General features: G+C 30.5%; 1 protein-coding gene across 1 annotated transcript in view; it reads left to right on the top strand.

Annotated features, from left to right (window-relative positions):
* Positions 1-18,848, top strand: part of LOC132946171 (tyrosine-protein phosphatase Lar-like) — a 156,203-nt gene that overhangs the window by 58,240 nt on the left and 79,115 nt on the right. The window contains 3 exon segments of the mRNA XM_061016031.1: positions 7,207-7,248; positions 9,700-9,833; positions 9,836-10,007. Of these exon segments, the coding sequence (XP_060872014.1) occupies positions 7,207-7,248; positions 9,700-9,833; positions 9,836-10,007 (348 nt within the window).

Below are 18,848 nucleotides of genomic sequence, written 5' to 3'. Positions count from 1 at the left end.
GACATTTACCGGGAAACGTCGTGTCCGCAAATTGTGATGAGGAAAAGTGAAAATAATTAACAATAACGCGTGTGGCACGACGGCGACGACGATAATGATACAATTATATCCGTTGTAAGGATCGTCGAGTTTCCCGACGAGTATATGATATATAATTTATATATAACGCAGCGTTCTCGCGCGACTTGGATGTGTTATCCGCCATGACGTAACTGGCCGCAGAAGAGCAATAATAATAATTGGTCGTCCACTCGTCCCGTAATGTTGAACAATTCGATTCTTTTTGTTTCTCTACTCGTTTCAGCTCTTCTTTACCTTCTTTAGCTTCCCACACGTTCCCAAATCAACCATATAATTATGTTATATCATCGATGTATGACTTCGACGCGTGCTTGTATATTAAAATATATATGCGGTGCATTTATATTATACGCTTCTGAAGTTAACATTCTTCCTTCTGTACACAACTTTCCGTTGCGTAATGATTTGCGTACGAGAAGCACATCGTATCGTTATACTATTTCGGTTTCGACCCCTTCTCCTCCCACCAGTTACGGTTTTTACCACAGAATTTGTATATAATATTTGAACGCTGAGGTTTTCCCATATTGTTGTGTATCATATATATACCATGATTATTATATGTTACGATTCGTACTTCCGAGTTTTGTGCATGCTTGTATGGGTCGAAAACCGACGTCGATTAGAATAATTATTCACATAGGTCAATATTGTTTTAGTTGAATATATGCGTATTTATTCACTGTTTCGTTTTCTATGCTGATTCTACGTTTAATCTCCAACTTGATGTCGAGCTCTTTCAGCGTTATTTCGCTATTTTTATAAATTGAAAAATGCATGTTCGATTGCAACGAACGAGTCCGTTGTGTATACCACAGCGTGTACCTACACAATTAATATATGTATATTACGACGATATTCTATTAGCGCAATTATTGGTTATTTCTATAGAGAACTTGTCCAGTTTTCAATTTTTTTTCGGAACAAACCTCGGTTTGATTTAGTTAAATTATGTTTTAAAAGTACACTTCAAGTATTATTATAGACATTAAAGTTCAACAATTTGGTATTGCTATTATAATCATATTTTTCTAAACCTTAATGTCGAATAAATATTAATAGAAATATATCCTAAATTTTTTTTCTGCTTTTTTTCGTGTGATAGGTATATATTTTTTGATTTATTTTGTATTTCATGGTTAGGTTGTAAATTGCATTTATAAAATAGAACACCCATACTCTGATTTGTGTAATATTTAACTTTTATTGGGTAGTACTTACCTATATGTACACTGCGTATAGTGTATACAGAAAAAATAACTCTACAATTATGATATTTTAACCCCAGACATCTCTAATGGAGTTAGTGCTGAGACTTAAACATTAAAATAATTTCAAATCACCAGGTTCTCTAAATAACGTAAATTCCTTTTACCTATTAGTTTTTCTTTTCTCTCATTACTTCTAATCAATTGTGAATAAATTACGTATTGAAAAATTACTTACATAGATTGTCATAATAATGTTTCAAAAATAAAAATAACTTTAAATTTAGAAAAAATAAGATTTGGCAATTCAGTGAAACGTAATAATTTTTGGCTATAAAGATATTATTATTGTATTATTTTATTATTATATTTTTAGCACTTTATCATCGAAGAATTGATACTTTAGATTTCGTTGGAAGCTCTTAAATATTCTAATATTAAGTGATGAAATTAATAAAGGATTATTTTAGCTTATAATTAATTGGATTTTCATAAAGAGGATCAACAACATATTTTACATAACTTATAATTGATATAAATTAAGTAGTCATCAATACCTTATTATATTTATAATATTATATTAAATTTTATTATATTATATTTATTGATATACCTAGTAGTTATAAAATTAACCAAAATTAATAATCATATCTCTTTTATACTGTATGAGGATGCGATATCAAATTATTTCATCCGTAAATAAATACGAGAAAAATAAGTGTGATTAGACTAAGTATTTAAATTAATTACTTCTAGTATATTAATACACATATTGTAATTTAAATTGTAATTATTAGTATCAACCTCAGTTCGAATGGTTAAAAACATATGATATTATATCTTTTATTGTGGTTTAATAGGTGTACTGTCGAAGGTGTTGTGTATAGTATATATACATGGATTTATATGTAAGTACACGTGCTAAAGAAAAGTGTTGCGCGCGTTAAGTCCACTAAAGATTTTTACAGGTGATAAAGTGACTATGGGAGCTTTTGTATTGCTGACGGGGCGGCAAAATACCCGTTAGCTGTGTAATTTACCAGCATCCGGTCGAGAAAATCTTACACAATGTATGTGTTTTTCTGTATATATATTATATATATATAAATAAAAAGTAGAAGTATAAAGAAAGGGAATAAAAAAAAAAAACTCTGGTCCCGCACGTTACAAATTAGTCGGTTGGCCGATCCCCCGATGATAAACAACAACAGCGAAGAGGTTGTATGGTGGGTGGTTAGGTTAGAGGTGGGGGTTACAGCTGTTTTACACCGGACGTTTTTAAAGTGGTTCGCAAGCTGACACTACGTTAAGTGCCGCACTAAACCCGCCCAGTAGTAGTAGTAGTAAGTATTGGTGGTAGTTGTATAGTTGTAGTTGTGAAGACAAATAGTGGTGGGAGTGTTGTACTGTGTACGTGATATAGTGGGACGCAACAGCAACAGAGTGACTTTAGCTCGGATAATTGAAGTACTCTGTCCTGCCGAAAATCTGTCGACTAGAAACATATTTTTTCCATTTTTTTTTTCGGAAATTCTAGAAGATAGAGATAACAAAAATGTATTTGTTCCATTCTTTTGTTTATTCTTTTATGTAGGTACATACATTTAGCGTGACAAGTGTCCGCAATACTTCTTTCCGAGTTAACAGATAAAAATAAATACTTTAACAGCTATAATAATTTAAATTGTAAACACTATTAAGTATTAGATGATTAGATTATTATTATTATTTATTAAATTTGAAGAAATTAAAATACCGACCAAAATTTAAATTCGTCGTCAGCTTTTTTTTTTTATTATTTATGGACAACAAAATGCACTGAGTTTAACTTTCAAACGTTGAATACTTTGTTTTAAAAATATGATTGTTTACATTATTTTTTCTAAAGAGAGTTTAAATGAAATTCTAGTGAAATATATTTGAAAATTTGCGTCCAAAAAGTGTAGTGATGTTTTAATAATTTATATGCTTTCTAGTTGTACAAGGATAAAAACTTTATAATTTTTATAAGTTAAAACTCTTTCGAACCATTTATTCTGCACGAAACAAAACTTTTCTTTCATTTTTTCATTTTCTTTTTTAACCATGTTTTAGGAAATAATCTTTTTACATTTGAATCACCGATTAAATATCTAAACAATCTATTATTAAATTATAACTAATAATTTTTATTCGTATATATTATCTTTATTTTTATAACTTATAAGCATATATATTTCACTGTTTTGTTAATTTTCTTTATTATACATTAACACAATATATCAGATATCAGACATCAATACATGTAGAGGTTCTTCAGTTTTTTCTTTCTTGGTATTTCCTTGTATTTATTTAAACTATACCTAATTGAATATGGAAATTAAAAGGGTTAACACTTATCGCATGACAATAATTGTAAAAAAATAATGGGGCATTCGTTGCTCTTCGCTAAATTGACATTCACTTATTCACATCGAATTAGGATAATAAAACAATTATGATTTTACCTGTCAAATGGTTGACAAGTAACATGTTCGTTATCAATGTGTACGGAATAAAGAATATTTTAGGGGAACAGTTGCACGTGAGAGAAAAAAAATACAGTTATTAATTATTTCGAATTTGTCTAGTTTTACCCCAGTGAGTCATATTATTTTACTGTTCCCAACGGCCGTCAGTCTGATTTCCGATTTGGACAGAGGTCTTTTTTTTAGTTTATATATATTTTTTTGATCGTGGTGAAAATACAAAAGCAAAATGAGACAGGTTTAAAAATTCCAATTAAATTAACTTTCGTTAAAATTAAATTCGGGCAAAAAAATAGTTTAAATACGAGTGGTTATTTTTAATACTTCATTATTCGGTCCGGTATCATCAATCAATTTCATTTTAATCCTCTAATAATCGCCAGGTTATCAATTATAATTTTTCTAATATCAAAAGATTTAAAATAAAAATGATAGCTTAAAAGAGTTATTCTTTAGTTGTCTATATGACAAGGATTGAATAAAACGTAAAAAAAATTACATCTATTTTGGAACTTTCTGAATTGTGCCTTCCCTTCATTTTTTCATGATTATCTATGTCCTATATAATTATTGGTTTCAGAAAATCTTATATGTACCTACCAAAATTATTAAAAAGTGTTTAATATTTATTTACACCAACCTTAATTATCCTGAATTGGGTTCATTTCTCTTTCATGATAATTTGTTCCCTAATTAATTTTATTAAATACAGAAAATTTGAAATGTTATTTAATAATTTTTTTGACATTTTTATTAAATTTAGGTACCAATTATATAATTATCTTAAATTTATAACCGTATCCATATTATATAATAATATATAACTATACTTTCAAAGTCGAATAATGCAATCAATTATTTTCACATAAATATATTTATTTAAATGTCCATAAAGTTATCGCAGAATTGCATTTACACTATAATTAATTGCAGTTCATTACCGTTATCTTATTTAATATCTTATTAATTGACTTATTATCCGCACATATACGTAAAACCATCCGAACAAACATACTTTTAAAATAAAGTATGAATAAACTTTAACGGTTTATGAATTGTGTTTTGAAGATTATTATATGGGCCCCTTGGCTATATTAATCTCTACTTTAAGATACCATCATAATGCGTACATCCATGCTGCCCATCTTTTGCGAATTCGCCAAATATTTGCAGTGATGTTTGTATTCAATTTTAACGACCTCAGACGATCATTCCGAACATAACTCGGTCGATCAACAGGTGCGCGCGTGTGTTCTAAAAGATGTCGATGTTAATCTCGACGATAGGCTATCGATTTGAGTGATGAGAAAATGTCAATAATTTAATTACTGGAATTTGTGAGAATTACCTGAGAGTTTCTATTTCCTTTCAAGAATGCAAAATAAACACAACATCATTTAAAAATCTCTTTTAAAATGTTTTCTATTAAACATTGGCATTACAATAAACATGTTTTTATTTTTTTACGTAAGAACTTTAAACTAGAGATAATAATGGCATTCGGTGTACTCTTTAACAAACCCAGACCTTTATAAGACGTAAATAACGAAGGGTATGTACAAAAAAAAATTCTTTACACTGTAGCGGCGGTCTTCAATTTGTTGCTTGTTACCGAGATCGAATAAGAGAAAATTACAGTAGTGCCCTCGGATGGAATGACACATTAATAATTGAATAGACGGGTTTACTTTCCTATACGTAAAGTTTGGTACCACCGTCCGCCGTCTATATAAGAATATTAAATAAATAATTCTCACTGGTATATCAAAAATCAGCAAAAGGTTTCTTGAATAAAGTCGATAGAATATTCATGGGACCAATATCCAAGTCCCCTCCTTCCACGTGATATACCGTCGTACAACACACCTCAATGGTCGAATTTCCAAAGGAAATCCCTTGTTTGGTTTTTAATCATTGCCCGCACATGTTTTATATGTTTGTTCTTTTGATCTATTTAGGGTTTATATCGTCCACGCCGTTTTGGTTGGTATCAAATGTCGCATGCCAGCAGATATCTTTTTGAATCTCAGTTGCGTCGGGTTCATATTATATAGTAGTACCTAGCCGTTTTTGGACTTGTTTCGCAATCGTATATATAATAAAATAACGAACCACTTTCAAAATATTATGCGCTATTATTCTAGAAAAACAATCTACATTATTTTTATAACAGAATAGACTATATTAAACCGTATAGGGGTTTTTATACCTAAACCCTCTGAATATTAATCAATGCATATCTATTATCATTTGGTATAGGTACTATGAGGATGACTTGACATTCATTTTTAAACATATAACGTGAACTAAAATTTAAACTCGAATATGTGTCGTTAGATATGCAAAAGTAATATAAGTAGCTTATATTCATTTATTTAGTTATTAAGAATATATTATGTTATACATTTATTTGTGTACCCATGCATTTTATAGCAAACCCTGTACTGGAGTTATGCATTTAAAATAATTTAGATGATGTTTGTGTGTACAAAATCGATAAAACGTTTATGTTTTCATTGTTGAAAACACGCCTAAAAGTATTATGAAATGTCAATATATTGTTGGGCTATCGTCTGTATACTTTCTCATAATGTTTTTTTTATATACATAATCACTGTTTTGTTTTTAAGTGTTGTAGGTATTAAATCGATAGGAATATTATAATGTACCTGCAACTGATAGGTTTACCAAAACTACGTTCCAACTTTTCATTTTATTATTATTTATTTACTTTATTATTTTTAACAACACGATCAAGTGCGGGAAATATTGTCCCAGGACTCCGATAGATTGCTTGCATCTCTCTTTACGTTTCTTTATTACACCGAACAACTATTAATTTTGCCGCTGCTTTACTGAAACTTCTTATTTTTAATTAATTCTGACACGTCTCGGGGTTTTTTTTTTTTTTTTAATTATATATTTATTCATGAAAAAGTGAAAAATAACCGTTTCACCGTTGGTATAAATATTTATAAAGGGACAGACAATAGGATTTTGATTGATGTCAAGCGGTCGGAAAACAGACATGGGATCCTAGTGTAATAAGACTGCTGTATAAAGAATACACTTGCCGAATCTGGGAATTATTTTTGCAATTTAAATTAGGCACCTTTTTTCTGCTCGTCGGAGGACCGGAAAAATATAACCCTATCTTTTTCGTTGAATAAGACAAACGTTATAAACCACGTAATATAGTTTATACTTTATTGAAAAAAGTACTTTGGGCTCTTTACCTTAACAAAGCACATTTAAAAGCTTCTTTTGCCAAACATGCTGTCCTTAAAGGTCCCTAGGTTCTTGTAAACACTTAAGGTATTAAAAATGTAAAGCATCTAAGCCTGGGTCGGATAATTTTTCGGTTTCTGTTGGTTCGGGGATATTGCACGTGGTATTCCTAATGTTTACAGGCGCCAACTTCTCCGCATTTCCATTTATCCAATACTTGACACGTAAGTATATTACACTGCAATAAATAACCTTTGTTATTTGTCAACACAAGGAAGAAAACGTGAAATATTTCAAACATAAATATTCATGTCGCACTGAGATAGAAAAAAAGTATCAAGTCAAAAGTCTTGAATTCATTTCTACTGTTTTAGTAAAAAAAACTACTATGAATAATCCAAAGGTTAAAAAGAGAAAAAAAAGTTATCTAACGAATTTATGCTGTTTCGTGTATGTCAGCCAAAGATATATAGCTTAAGTGACCCAAAGAAGTTTGTTTAGAGAAGTATCAAAAATTCGAACTTTTTGTAACCAGGGATACAGTAATAATATTAATAATAATAATAATAATAGTAACAATATCACGACGGTATAACTATATGATATATATACTATACTATATACGTACTTCTGCTAAGGACGAGCAAGTTGAAAAAATACGGAGGATGAATGTTTAAACTATCTCGCAGATGCCTTGAATGTCCAAAATGTCATTCCGTGGTAGGTCCTTTTTTTGGGGGGTGCATTTTTAAAACACTGTTAGACCATGGAAGGCTTCATTGTTTTAAAAATGACTTGGATTAAAAAAGAAAAAAAGGGAGTTATTATATAGCTTAGATGCCCTATGTCACGTAAAATGGTTTAATATGAATCCAAATTTGTTATGCCGTTACGGTAAAGATTATCATACGTACGGCTTTCACGGATTTCAGTAAATGAGGGACAACATGAAAAGTTTTTGAATCTCAAAGGTTCGTTAGAATATAGTTTTAGAATATCCCGGCTAAGTCTTGTTAAAACTTGTTCAAAATAGTTTTCATTGTATTACAATTATTTAATTTAGGTCTTTGTGGTATGTATATATTTCCTGTGGCTTTTATATTTTTATATTTAGAATTCATCGTTTGAAATTACCAACGTTTTCAGCCATATTTCATATAAACGCAGTAGGTATATTTATAAAAAAAAAAAAATGTAAAAACGTATTATTTGGTCGAATTACATATATCCAATAAGTTTTGTCCGTCAAATGTTTGACAAAGTAAATCTCCAAGCATATAAACACATAATCCTCGTATTTTTAAAATTACAGAAAACTATGTTCACATTATTTGATAATATATAGAGTTAAAGTTATTATACCTGCTTTAATGAACAACAAATAATTTAAAGACATTGGAGGGGAGAGATGAGTTGCATCGTATTAAAACAGTAAATCGTCTTGACACAGATATTAATATGTTTATTCGAAATGTAAATAACTATTTTTATTGATTTAAACCATTATTATGTAATTCACTTTTTGGTATATTTCTTAATTCAATAAACGTAGATCGTGTCACGAGAGTAATCAAGGAAGTATTATACAGCAACGTATTTGTGAAGGCAACCGAATACTATAAAACGCATTAAATCGGAATTACATTTTTGCCGACATTCGTGACAGAAAGACAAACGTTTGTAATTGCACGCGACAACCTAACCAAACCCATAGGTATATAACGCGTACAGGTGGCCTATAGTAAATGCATATCTTTAAGTAGAGACTGGAGTAAATGCATTAATAATTTTTTTTTAAATAATTTGAGAATTTCGTAAGTATGCAAGTTAAAAATGAATAATACACCAATTTTATTATAATAAATCTACATTATTAACAATCAACATTTAAAATGAGCTATCATAGTTATATACTAAAAGCTAATAAACCAAAAAAAAAAAACATTTAAAATCTATTGTCTTTATTTAAAATCAGGTTTTATTATAAAATTAAATAATAAAGTTACTAGATAACTTTAAGTATTTTACATTTATATTTTTTTTATCATTTTTAGTATTTTAACAAAGTAAGTACTTATAGATGAATATTGAAATACTTATATACTAATATAATCAGTTATTAAAATAAATTAAAATATAAGAACAGTGTAACAAACATACCGGGATAACATTTTTATAAAATATTTGAAATTTTTACTCGTCAAAATTGTTTAAGTATCAATGTAGTGTTATATCGTAAATGATTAATAATTCATAATTAGAGAATAAAATAATTCATAATTTAACTTTGATATTTAACTTATTAAATAATTTAATGAATTGCCAATTAGTAAATATAATATGAAATATGCAAAATATGCCTTAACCATCCAAATATACAAGTATAAAAGCAAAATCAAATTTGGTCTGTGATAAAATCCGCTTGATATGGCATTGGTTGTGCATAATAATAATATTATATATCACAAGGTGCAGCGAACATAAAAAATATGTAATTCTAGTAACTACCAAAAAATCGTATGTTTACGCATAATAGTCATACGAGGAAACCACCGCGAGTTTGGAAATTTGAATCGGCATCATCTCGTGCGTCGAACAGAAAATATTTTTTATTCATCGCGCCTGTAAAGTTGTTAATTTATTTTATTCATCCCTTTTCTTTTCCGTGTCCGCAGAGCCTCCGTCGCTGACAGTGAAGCCGAGACCGCAGCAGGCGAAGAGCAACGGCGTGGCGTCTTTCTACTGTGGCGCGCGCGGTGACCCTCGGCCGACCATCTACTGGCGGAAGAACTTGAAAAAGGTGTCGACAAATCGCTGAGCAGGTACGAGATCGTTGACAAGGTGGTTGGCGACAGCGAAACTGGCTCGGTGTTGCGCATTGAGCCGACCCGGGCGCCCCGGGACAACGCGGTCTACGAGTGTTTCGCCGAGAACGGCGTGGGCGACGCAGTCAGCGCAAACGCCAAGCTAGAAGTGTACGATGGTGAGTAAAAGTATCTATTCACTAATACGAGTAGTTACATAGTTTGGTTTTGTTGATCAAAATATTAAGCGAAGTCGGTAACACAAACGCTTGTATATAGGCATTGGATAAGAGAAAAAAAAATATTAATCTACATTTCCAAACAATTAATTTATCAAGACGGTCCTCTTCAGTATTCAAAATGGGGGGGGGAGCTTTCAGATTACATTAAAAATATTTGTTATTTTTATTTATATTAATTTGCATCAATAATATAGGGTAGGTATAGTCTTAACGAATACTAAACTACCAACAAAATTTATATAAATTGACGATCAACGTATTTAGGATTGTACTATATTTAAATAAAAATAAGCATGATAACTTTCTTTTTTTTTCTTAGAGAAAAGAACATTATATTATGCAGTGTTGTAGGTTACTACGTAATTAAAATATTGTCGTATATATCACTAGTATACTGGTATACTGGTACACTGGTATACTGGTAGGTACCTAGCAAAAAAAAAAAAAATTAAGTTCCTGAAAGGAAATTTTCCTTCACTCTAAATGTCTCTAACCCACCAATAATTATGCCACTGGATAATATTGTGCGTACGACACGCATAGATAATAAAAATATGAATAGGACATAATGGTCTAATCAGCGGTCTTCGAGGGGAACAATTTAGGCCAAATAAAGTATACCTATATCGAGTATCGACTATCAATCACGGCTATGGATAAAGGAGCCTCAATTGCCTTCCCCTCCGGGAACGCGGTCTCAAATATATTTAACATAGCCGTGGCCTATCCATATCTTTATTATCTATGACGACACGATACATTGCGGCCGACCAAACTCAGTAACCGTGCGTATTTGAAAACCTCGGCCGCCCGTCTGTCAGTCCGTCTGCGGGCGGCGCGGCGCATGGAAAAGAAATAATGTTTCTTCACCCTCCGGCCATCAACCACTGTGTTTGTTATTCCTTTACTTCTCTCCTAACTTTCATTTCGCAGAGGGTTTGCCAAGTGTTTGTTCGCTCAACCGCCCCCCCCCCCCCAACACCCTCCCATTAGACTACGGTTATTCGTACGCCGTTTCTGGCGTGAAACTGGAGTCGTCTACTACTCTCTCGTCCCGTCCGCGCCAGAGCTACCGTGCTTGCGAACACATTTCCTATTCGAAGTTAATCATGTAGAAGTTTACAATAATATAAAATTCCCTTTTACTCGATTTGTCGGAAGCGCACTATTTCTGCGTCAAAAAACGCATTCCCTACACCCAACGGCGGCGGCGGCGTCGTGTATTTATTTATTATCTCGCGTAACGTCAACGGCAATGTTCTTCTGTACGGAATGCGTATGATTTCGTTTCTTTTCATTCTCGTTTTTGGTACGCTTGATAATATCAACTATACCTCTTGCCTCCCTTCTACCTCTCCCCGTACCAACCAGCTTAAATGATTCGTCATCGGGGTTTGTCGGGGCGACGGAACATTATTTGTGTTGTGTTTGCCCACACCTACACACGGCGGCGGTGACAATCGGAAACGCGCACGCCACACACCCCTCAAGCCGCAGCCACTCTACCCTATATATATATATATATATAGCAATAGCTAGCTCCTTCTACACGCCGATACCACTCCGGTCGTCTGCGTTCCGTCGCGGAACGTCCTTTAAGACCCGTCCAGGCGTTTAATTGAATTTTGCACGCCGAACAGCCAAAGACAGCGACGTCAATAAAATGTTCGATTCCGCGATCTAACTGCAGGGTTTATCTATCACGGTTTGTATAAATTCATTATTAACGCTTTCGGGGTCCGTTCCGTACTCGCGAACCACTCAAAAGTTGCCGGCAGGTCCTCTCTGCAGCCGATTGCTTTATAATCATAAATTCATAGTTATATATTATACAATCCTTATCCTCCGGTGGTACGGCGGCGGAGGTACGCTTCCGTCACCTATTTCCAACATTAAATGTCTCGCAAATGCCCGAGGGGATCGTTGTATGTCCAAACACTATTTCGCGCGTATCTCTACTGTTCGCAATATCATAATAATATTATTATTATTATTGTTGTTACTACGGAACCGACCTATACTATATTAATTAACATGTTTCTTGTCAAATTGATATAGTCGACCGTCCCGTTGTAATAGTATTATAATATTAAATGGGGATATTTTTATCAAGATTAAATAAATCAAGATTTTCCGCTGATACCAGAAAAATGGCGCGCAAAGATCATTCTTATTCTTTATTTTATTGTATATTATTTTAAATAATTTTATTTCAGTAACAATAATATAGACAATAATTTATGTTACACGTTTTGGCAACGCAGTTGAAGTACACTGTATTATTTACGTATGAGAAACTGTATTGAAATAGGTTTGATCGATTTATTTATATACTGCCTAGTTATACCTATATTATATCAATATTATATTATGCAGTTTAATTTCCTATTGATATTTGTCATTTTAAACAGTTGTTAATTATCTGAAATCATTGGAATTTGTATTATAACATATTGATATTCATAAAAACCGATTGACAATCCAGCTACTTATATATTAAATTACGTACTGTAATAAATATGCACGTGTATTTAACATAACGATTGTAGTCATAAGGAGTGCATCATCAAATGTTTCACTGAATGATAAATAATTAATATTGGACAAAATATTAATCGCGGTTGTACAATTTTCATTGGATAATCCGCTTGGGGCCTTACACGATGAGCACGACAATACTGGGTGCACTGTATGTATTTATATATAGAAACACTGAGCTTGTAATACCTTTTTCTATATTAAAATAAAAATCATATTTTATTTTGGTTTATAATAATTTTGCAATGTTGAAGTATCTATTGTAAGAATTTAGTGATGAACGGGTAATTGTGGGGTGGTCAGGGGAATAATAGGTTTTAAAAAAGTAGATTTTTAATAAAACTACGTGTACTGAACACGACCAGTTTAATTTGCAAAAGTTCCAGAAAAACGCATTAAAAAAAACACGAAAATACCAATGTATACATTAATGAACCTTCGTAGAATAAACAGGGTTTACTGTTAAAATAATTGTATAATTATGTGTAATTTACATAACCGATATTTTGAAATGAAAAAAAACAAATTGTACGCATACCTCTAAAGCTAAGAATGTTTATAAATTATTTCATTAGGTGATGTGAATCGCGTCTCCTCACTTATCTGCGTATTATAATATTATACAGCCTTAATTATTATGTGCGACTATTCTAACAGTAAATTCTAAATAATAAATGCGTAGAAATGTTTGAGGAACTTATGAAATGTGAATATTATGCTTTATTGACTGTTAAGGTTATTAGTAATGGGTCACACTCGGCTCCCAATTCTAGGAAAACGGGAAAACGGGTGATGCGTTGGATTCTAAGTGCAAGGATCGCCAACGTACATAATAATATGCTCGTAATGTTATTCAGTTGAGCGGGCTTAAATAAAACCCTCCTAATTAAAAAAAAATTATAAATTTCTATACATCTATAATAACTTATTGTATTACTAATACGGATAATATAGCAGCCAATTTATCTTTAAACCATTAATTTGACTGACGAACCCATAGGGATCGTTCGTCAGTCGTCACGTTTCTATATAACGGTTTATATTATTATAACTAGAATACTATAATAATATGTTGATATCTTCCAAGAATTGAGTTGTAATATAATATGATGGTATATGAACTATTATATAATCTGTGTGCAGTATACCTATAACCAGAATATTATTATTTTCGACATAAAATCAATGTAAAGTTCATAAGCTTATATACCTTCTATATACATTTTAAAATAACGACTACAAGAACCTAAATTATTCTTATATTAGTATGCGTATGTTAATGTAATTAGATTTTCTATTCACATAAGTACGTATAATAAAAGTGTCATATATTTTGGTCATGATACCTTCACAAAATAATTATTATAAGATTGGTGGGTTCTATTTTGTACGTACAGTTAAAATCTAAAGTTAAAATATTGAACTGATGAGTTATACAATCATGAAAACGTGAAAGTTGTGAAATGATTTAAATAAGTTTATAAACCTGGCAAATTATAAAAAAAAATGTATGTATTGACTGATAGGTGTATTCGTGATATAGGTGAATAATTTAAAGTACACATAGTTAAGCATGTTTAAATCATAAATTTCCCCATATTAATTAATCAATTAAAACATGGTAATAAACTCTAAAAATGGTTTATTTTTAATACATATAAATGTTAATATAACTTTTACATCAAATAATACTATACCATATTAAATAAAGGTTAACATAATTTTTCGTGTTGCGAATAATCAGGATAATTTAACTAAAAAATAGTTTGTAAATTATATTGACCTAAGCCGTATTCCCAATAGCAATCATTGACGTGCGCTAAGGGGGTCAGTGATCCGAGAACTCTCATTCGGCCTGTGGGAAAACTTTTTTTGAATTATTTATACATTCGAATAATTATGATTGCTTAGCTATACCATCAAACTAAATTTCAATAAACATGCTGTATCAATGACCAGCAAAAATTGATTAACACAAAATCATAAATTTGAACAAACAATACGAATCTTATTGGTTTTAATTATTTTAAAACCGATTTTTATTGCATATAAAATCATAATAATATTATGATATTATTACATATTATGTACTTATAATTAAAATTTGTTTTAAAATTAGTTTTCGTAATGATGAGTCGAGAGAAAGATGATGTCATGCCGAGATCATTTAATACCTAACCTAACTTTTTATACCTATGCCAGTAGTAGTTATCAGTTAATGATCAGTATGTAAATAATAATTTGTTTATCTAGTAGTAATTGTCTTGCTCCTCGGGCTATTTATTTATTATAAAACTTAATAAACAATAATAACAAAAACATTTTATTATTTTAAATATTTTATAATGGTTCTTTCATTTTTTTTTCTATTATTATTTTAAGAGTTCTACATTCATTATACTTATTTTTTTTGTATTGTTTTATCGGAAATATTGACATCTATATGAGGTACTTACCTTTCATTATTTTTTTGCTAAATGTGTTTCAGTCTCAATAATTTTTAAAGAGACTTCCCAACCTCTTTTCGGGTAAACGTAGTGGAAGACGGTATCGTTTTTGGACGCATGTTGTTGACTTTTAGAGTGTGGAAACTTTTTTTCTTCCGAACAGTCGACCAGGCGAATTTCGTTTTGTTGGTGGCGGGACGGGCAAGGAAAAAGTTACCGGCCATTAGAGGTGTATAACAACAAATCACATTAAAACGGACCAGATGCGACCCCGGTGTGAAAAGAATGGCGGAGCGGGTGCAAAAATGGCAAAGAAAATGAAAATTAATGGGAGAAAGTTAAAAGACCGCGGCGACGACCTAGCGGTAATTTTTCCCGGTCGGTTACAGAGAGAAAAACTTGCGTGGAGATGACGCCGCTTTTTTCCCCATTCCCTTCATTTTTGGCGGTTTACTGTTATTATAAAGTTTACACGCCCGAGGGTTGATTGATACTGTACGTGCGGCGTGCGCGATTAGGGAGGTGACGCGCTCATTTATCACACCAAAAGCCAAAACCGAGGCTAATGTCAATTAATTCGCTAATTCTTCCTTTTACTTTTTTCCCTCGATTCTATATTTACTCTTTAGTTGTAAACGCGATTTGATATTTGGTTCTAGGTACGTTTTATATATTATATGTGATACCTACGTAGATCTTAGGTGTAGTATTAAAGTTTTTATTTTATTAACATAGTTTTGGTACAGCGAAAGAAATATTTTAAACGCTGACATCGTTTTACAATGCGGCAACGTGTGGAGTTCGTTATGACCGCGATATAGTCGAAACCAATAATAATGTAAGTGCATCGAACTACCTGTACAATATTCATTAACTACGAATTTATTATATTCTATGATTTTTTTAAAACTACTAGAGAGAAAAAAACCGTGTACAAATCGTCACGCAGGAACCTAATGTCATAAAATAATTTGATCATCTTATTAAAGTTAATTGAAAATTTAGATATATTTATTTTTATTAACATTAATATTATAACATATTTGTAATAGAATTTGTATAACTCATTACGAAATCTCAATATTGATGTTTGTATATTATATTATTATACATTTATTTTTAATTTTGGAGTAAAGCATTGATTTGGGGTTGTCTTGTACCTAATTATCAAATATTCGTATATTTCTTGGTTCGTATTGATGGATAAAATGAGAATGTTACAATGCGTTCTACATTTTTGTCGATGTATTAACCTATATTATAAACATTGTTTTGAGTATAATTATGTATCATATTATATTCATGTTATACATTGTTCAGTTATTGAGTTATTCTGAAATTTAATTAATAATTTATTCCATTTTAACTTTGATATACAATATAATTTTGTGCATGCCCCATGATCTAATCTTTATATATTTTATGTATAAATCATTTTTTCTAAAAATTGTAATATTAACTAAATTACTTATTAAAAAAAAAAAATTTTAAATAACTAATGGAAAACTATCAATTATTATTATTAATTAAAATTGTTAGTATCACTATATATGACTTTAAATTATAAAAGATAAAGAATATTGATTTATTTTTAATTGAAGATTTTTTTTATGAACCATCAGTTTTTGTTAAATTTTTGGTCTATATCCAAGTAATAAATAACTTTAATAATAACTTTCAAATACTTACATTGGATACATTATGAATAACGTGAATGAATAAAATAAAATATTAATAGAAAAAGGCGAGAATATAATTTGAATAATCTGTCACCTTTTAATAACCTATGTCAAAAATAGAAAATTGGAGTTCAAAAGTGTTTGTAAAATATTCTAATTGATGCCACGTAGTATTTTCTGCACTGTATATGTACATATATGTATATTACGATCTGGATCACTTAAGGGTTTAAATTATAAGTACATCACCAACTTAATTTTTTCTTGGCCATTATTACAACAAATTATAATTCGTATTTATTAATAAAAATAATCTGCTGATTATTTCGTATTTTTTTTCTTAATATTTGGTATTTATTAAATTTAACTATTTCTAATCCTTTTACTATTTAATAAGTTGTGTAATGAGTATTCATCTAGTTTTGCATATGCAGTACTCAATGTTTATTTTTCTATTCATTTTTCTACTAAAGAAGTTTGCCGATAAATACTATATTATGTAATATATTGGACTGACCGACCAAAAAGCTACATCTCACCGTCGTGCTGGTATATCCGTATAAACCTAAAATTTCTGGAATATATCGCCTTCAGGGTCGAGAATAATATACGACTTATCAACCGCAGGTAAACCTAGAGTTTTTTCCCTTTGAGAGACGACAGGGCCTTCTCTCTTTATATTGTTTTTCTCTACGGAAAAAATAAATAATACGATTTTCCTTCGGAGATTAAATAGAAAATACGACGGAATATATAACTTGAAAAAAAAAAATGAATCAGATATACTTGAAAAATGCCTTAAGTGCGTCCTCGGAAAGCAGAGAAATATTCGCCGAAACTACTTTCGCGTGTTTGTTTTTTACATATTGTTGTCGTTTGTGTATTGTACACAATTTGATAATAGTAATAATAATAACTCTGATTTTAAATTAATCCCTCTCCCTTCTGTCCCTCCTCTTGACCTCTCTCCTATGACCCTTCTTGTATTTCACTAATGTAATCATAAAACAGAGACTGTTACGACCCAATTTGTTGTTACTGTTGAAAAGTTCACTGTTGCCCGGTGAATAGAACTAGTGGAGTGAACAGTGGATAGGGTGGGGATATTGGAGGGTGAGGTCGTGCGTGTCCGGACTTTTAGACACGACATATATACGTTTCGACAGTCTTGCGCGAGGTTAGAGTTTGAGAAAATAACAAAAACATCGGAGGCTAATAATTAAACTCGAAAGGTTTAGGCCTCATCATAACGCACAAATAGATTTTAAATTAAATAATTAAAAATAATAATAATAATAGTGAATTAATTAGTGTTGCATTTATATGTACGTGTAATCTTGTTAATTAAGCTTGTAAATTATAAAAATAAATAATCAAATATTATTTATTAATTTATTCAGATTTTACAGCTGTTCAGCATCGTATAGATAGGTACTATAGATACTAAATCACAGTATATATTATCGTGATAATTCGATAATAGATTTATAACAATACAATTTATTTTAATAAATAAAATAAAAAAAGAATATGAATACTAAAATTATATCAGTTTGATATTCAAAAGCACTAATATATTTTTCAACTTAAAATTATTAAGTCTATAAAATGGATTTTAATTCTAAAAAATATATATATATAGGGATGTCAGATATTCGGATATACATATTATATACTTATATTATTATAGTATACGTATAAAATATGTTATATAAAATCTGCTCCCTAATCCTACCTAACCTGTTCTACCTTTTCAACCTTATGCGATAAGTTTCAATCATATTAAGACACTAAGGTATAATAATAAAGGCGAACGATCATTATTATTATTTGTATTCAGTTTGTATTTTTAAACTAAACTATTTAAGTTTTAAAAATGTTTTTAGTGTCTTCTTTTAAACTTAATAAAAATCATTAAATCACTTTAATATTTTATTTCGAAGGTAATGTCAATGTATTAACTATACATTTTTATCTATGAGAATTAACGAGTTAAAAGGCCAAATACACTTTAGTTAAACTCACAATGAAATTCAATTTTAAATTTAATAATAAATTCAAGTGTATTCAAGAGTTATATTGATTACTAAGTATGTATTATAATGGTAAGAACT

This window comes from Metopolophium dirhodum, chromosome 6, assembly GCF_019925205.1.
Source record: "Metopolophium dirhodum isolate CAU chromosome 6, ASM1992520v1, whole genome shotgun sequence".
Taxonomy (NCBI): domain Eukaryota; kingdom Metazoa; phylum Arthropoda; class Insecta; order Hemiptera; family Aphididae; genus Metopolophium; species Metopolophium dirhodum.
The sequence above is the reverse complement of the archived record's forward strand: the minus strand, read 5'-3'. Positions and strand labels throughout refer to the sequence as shown.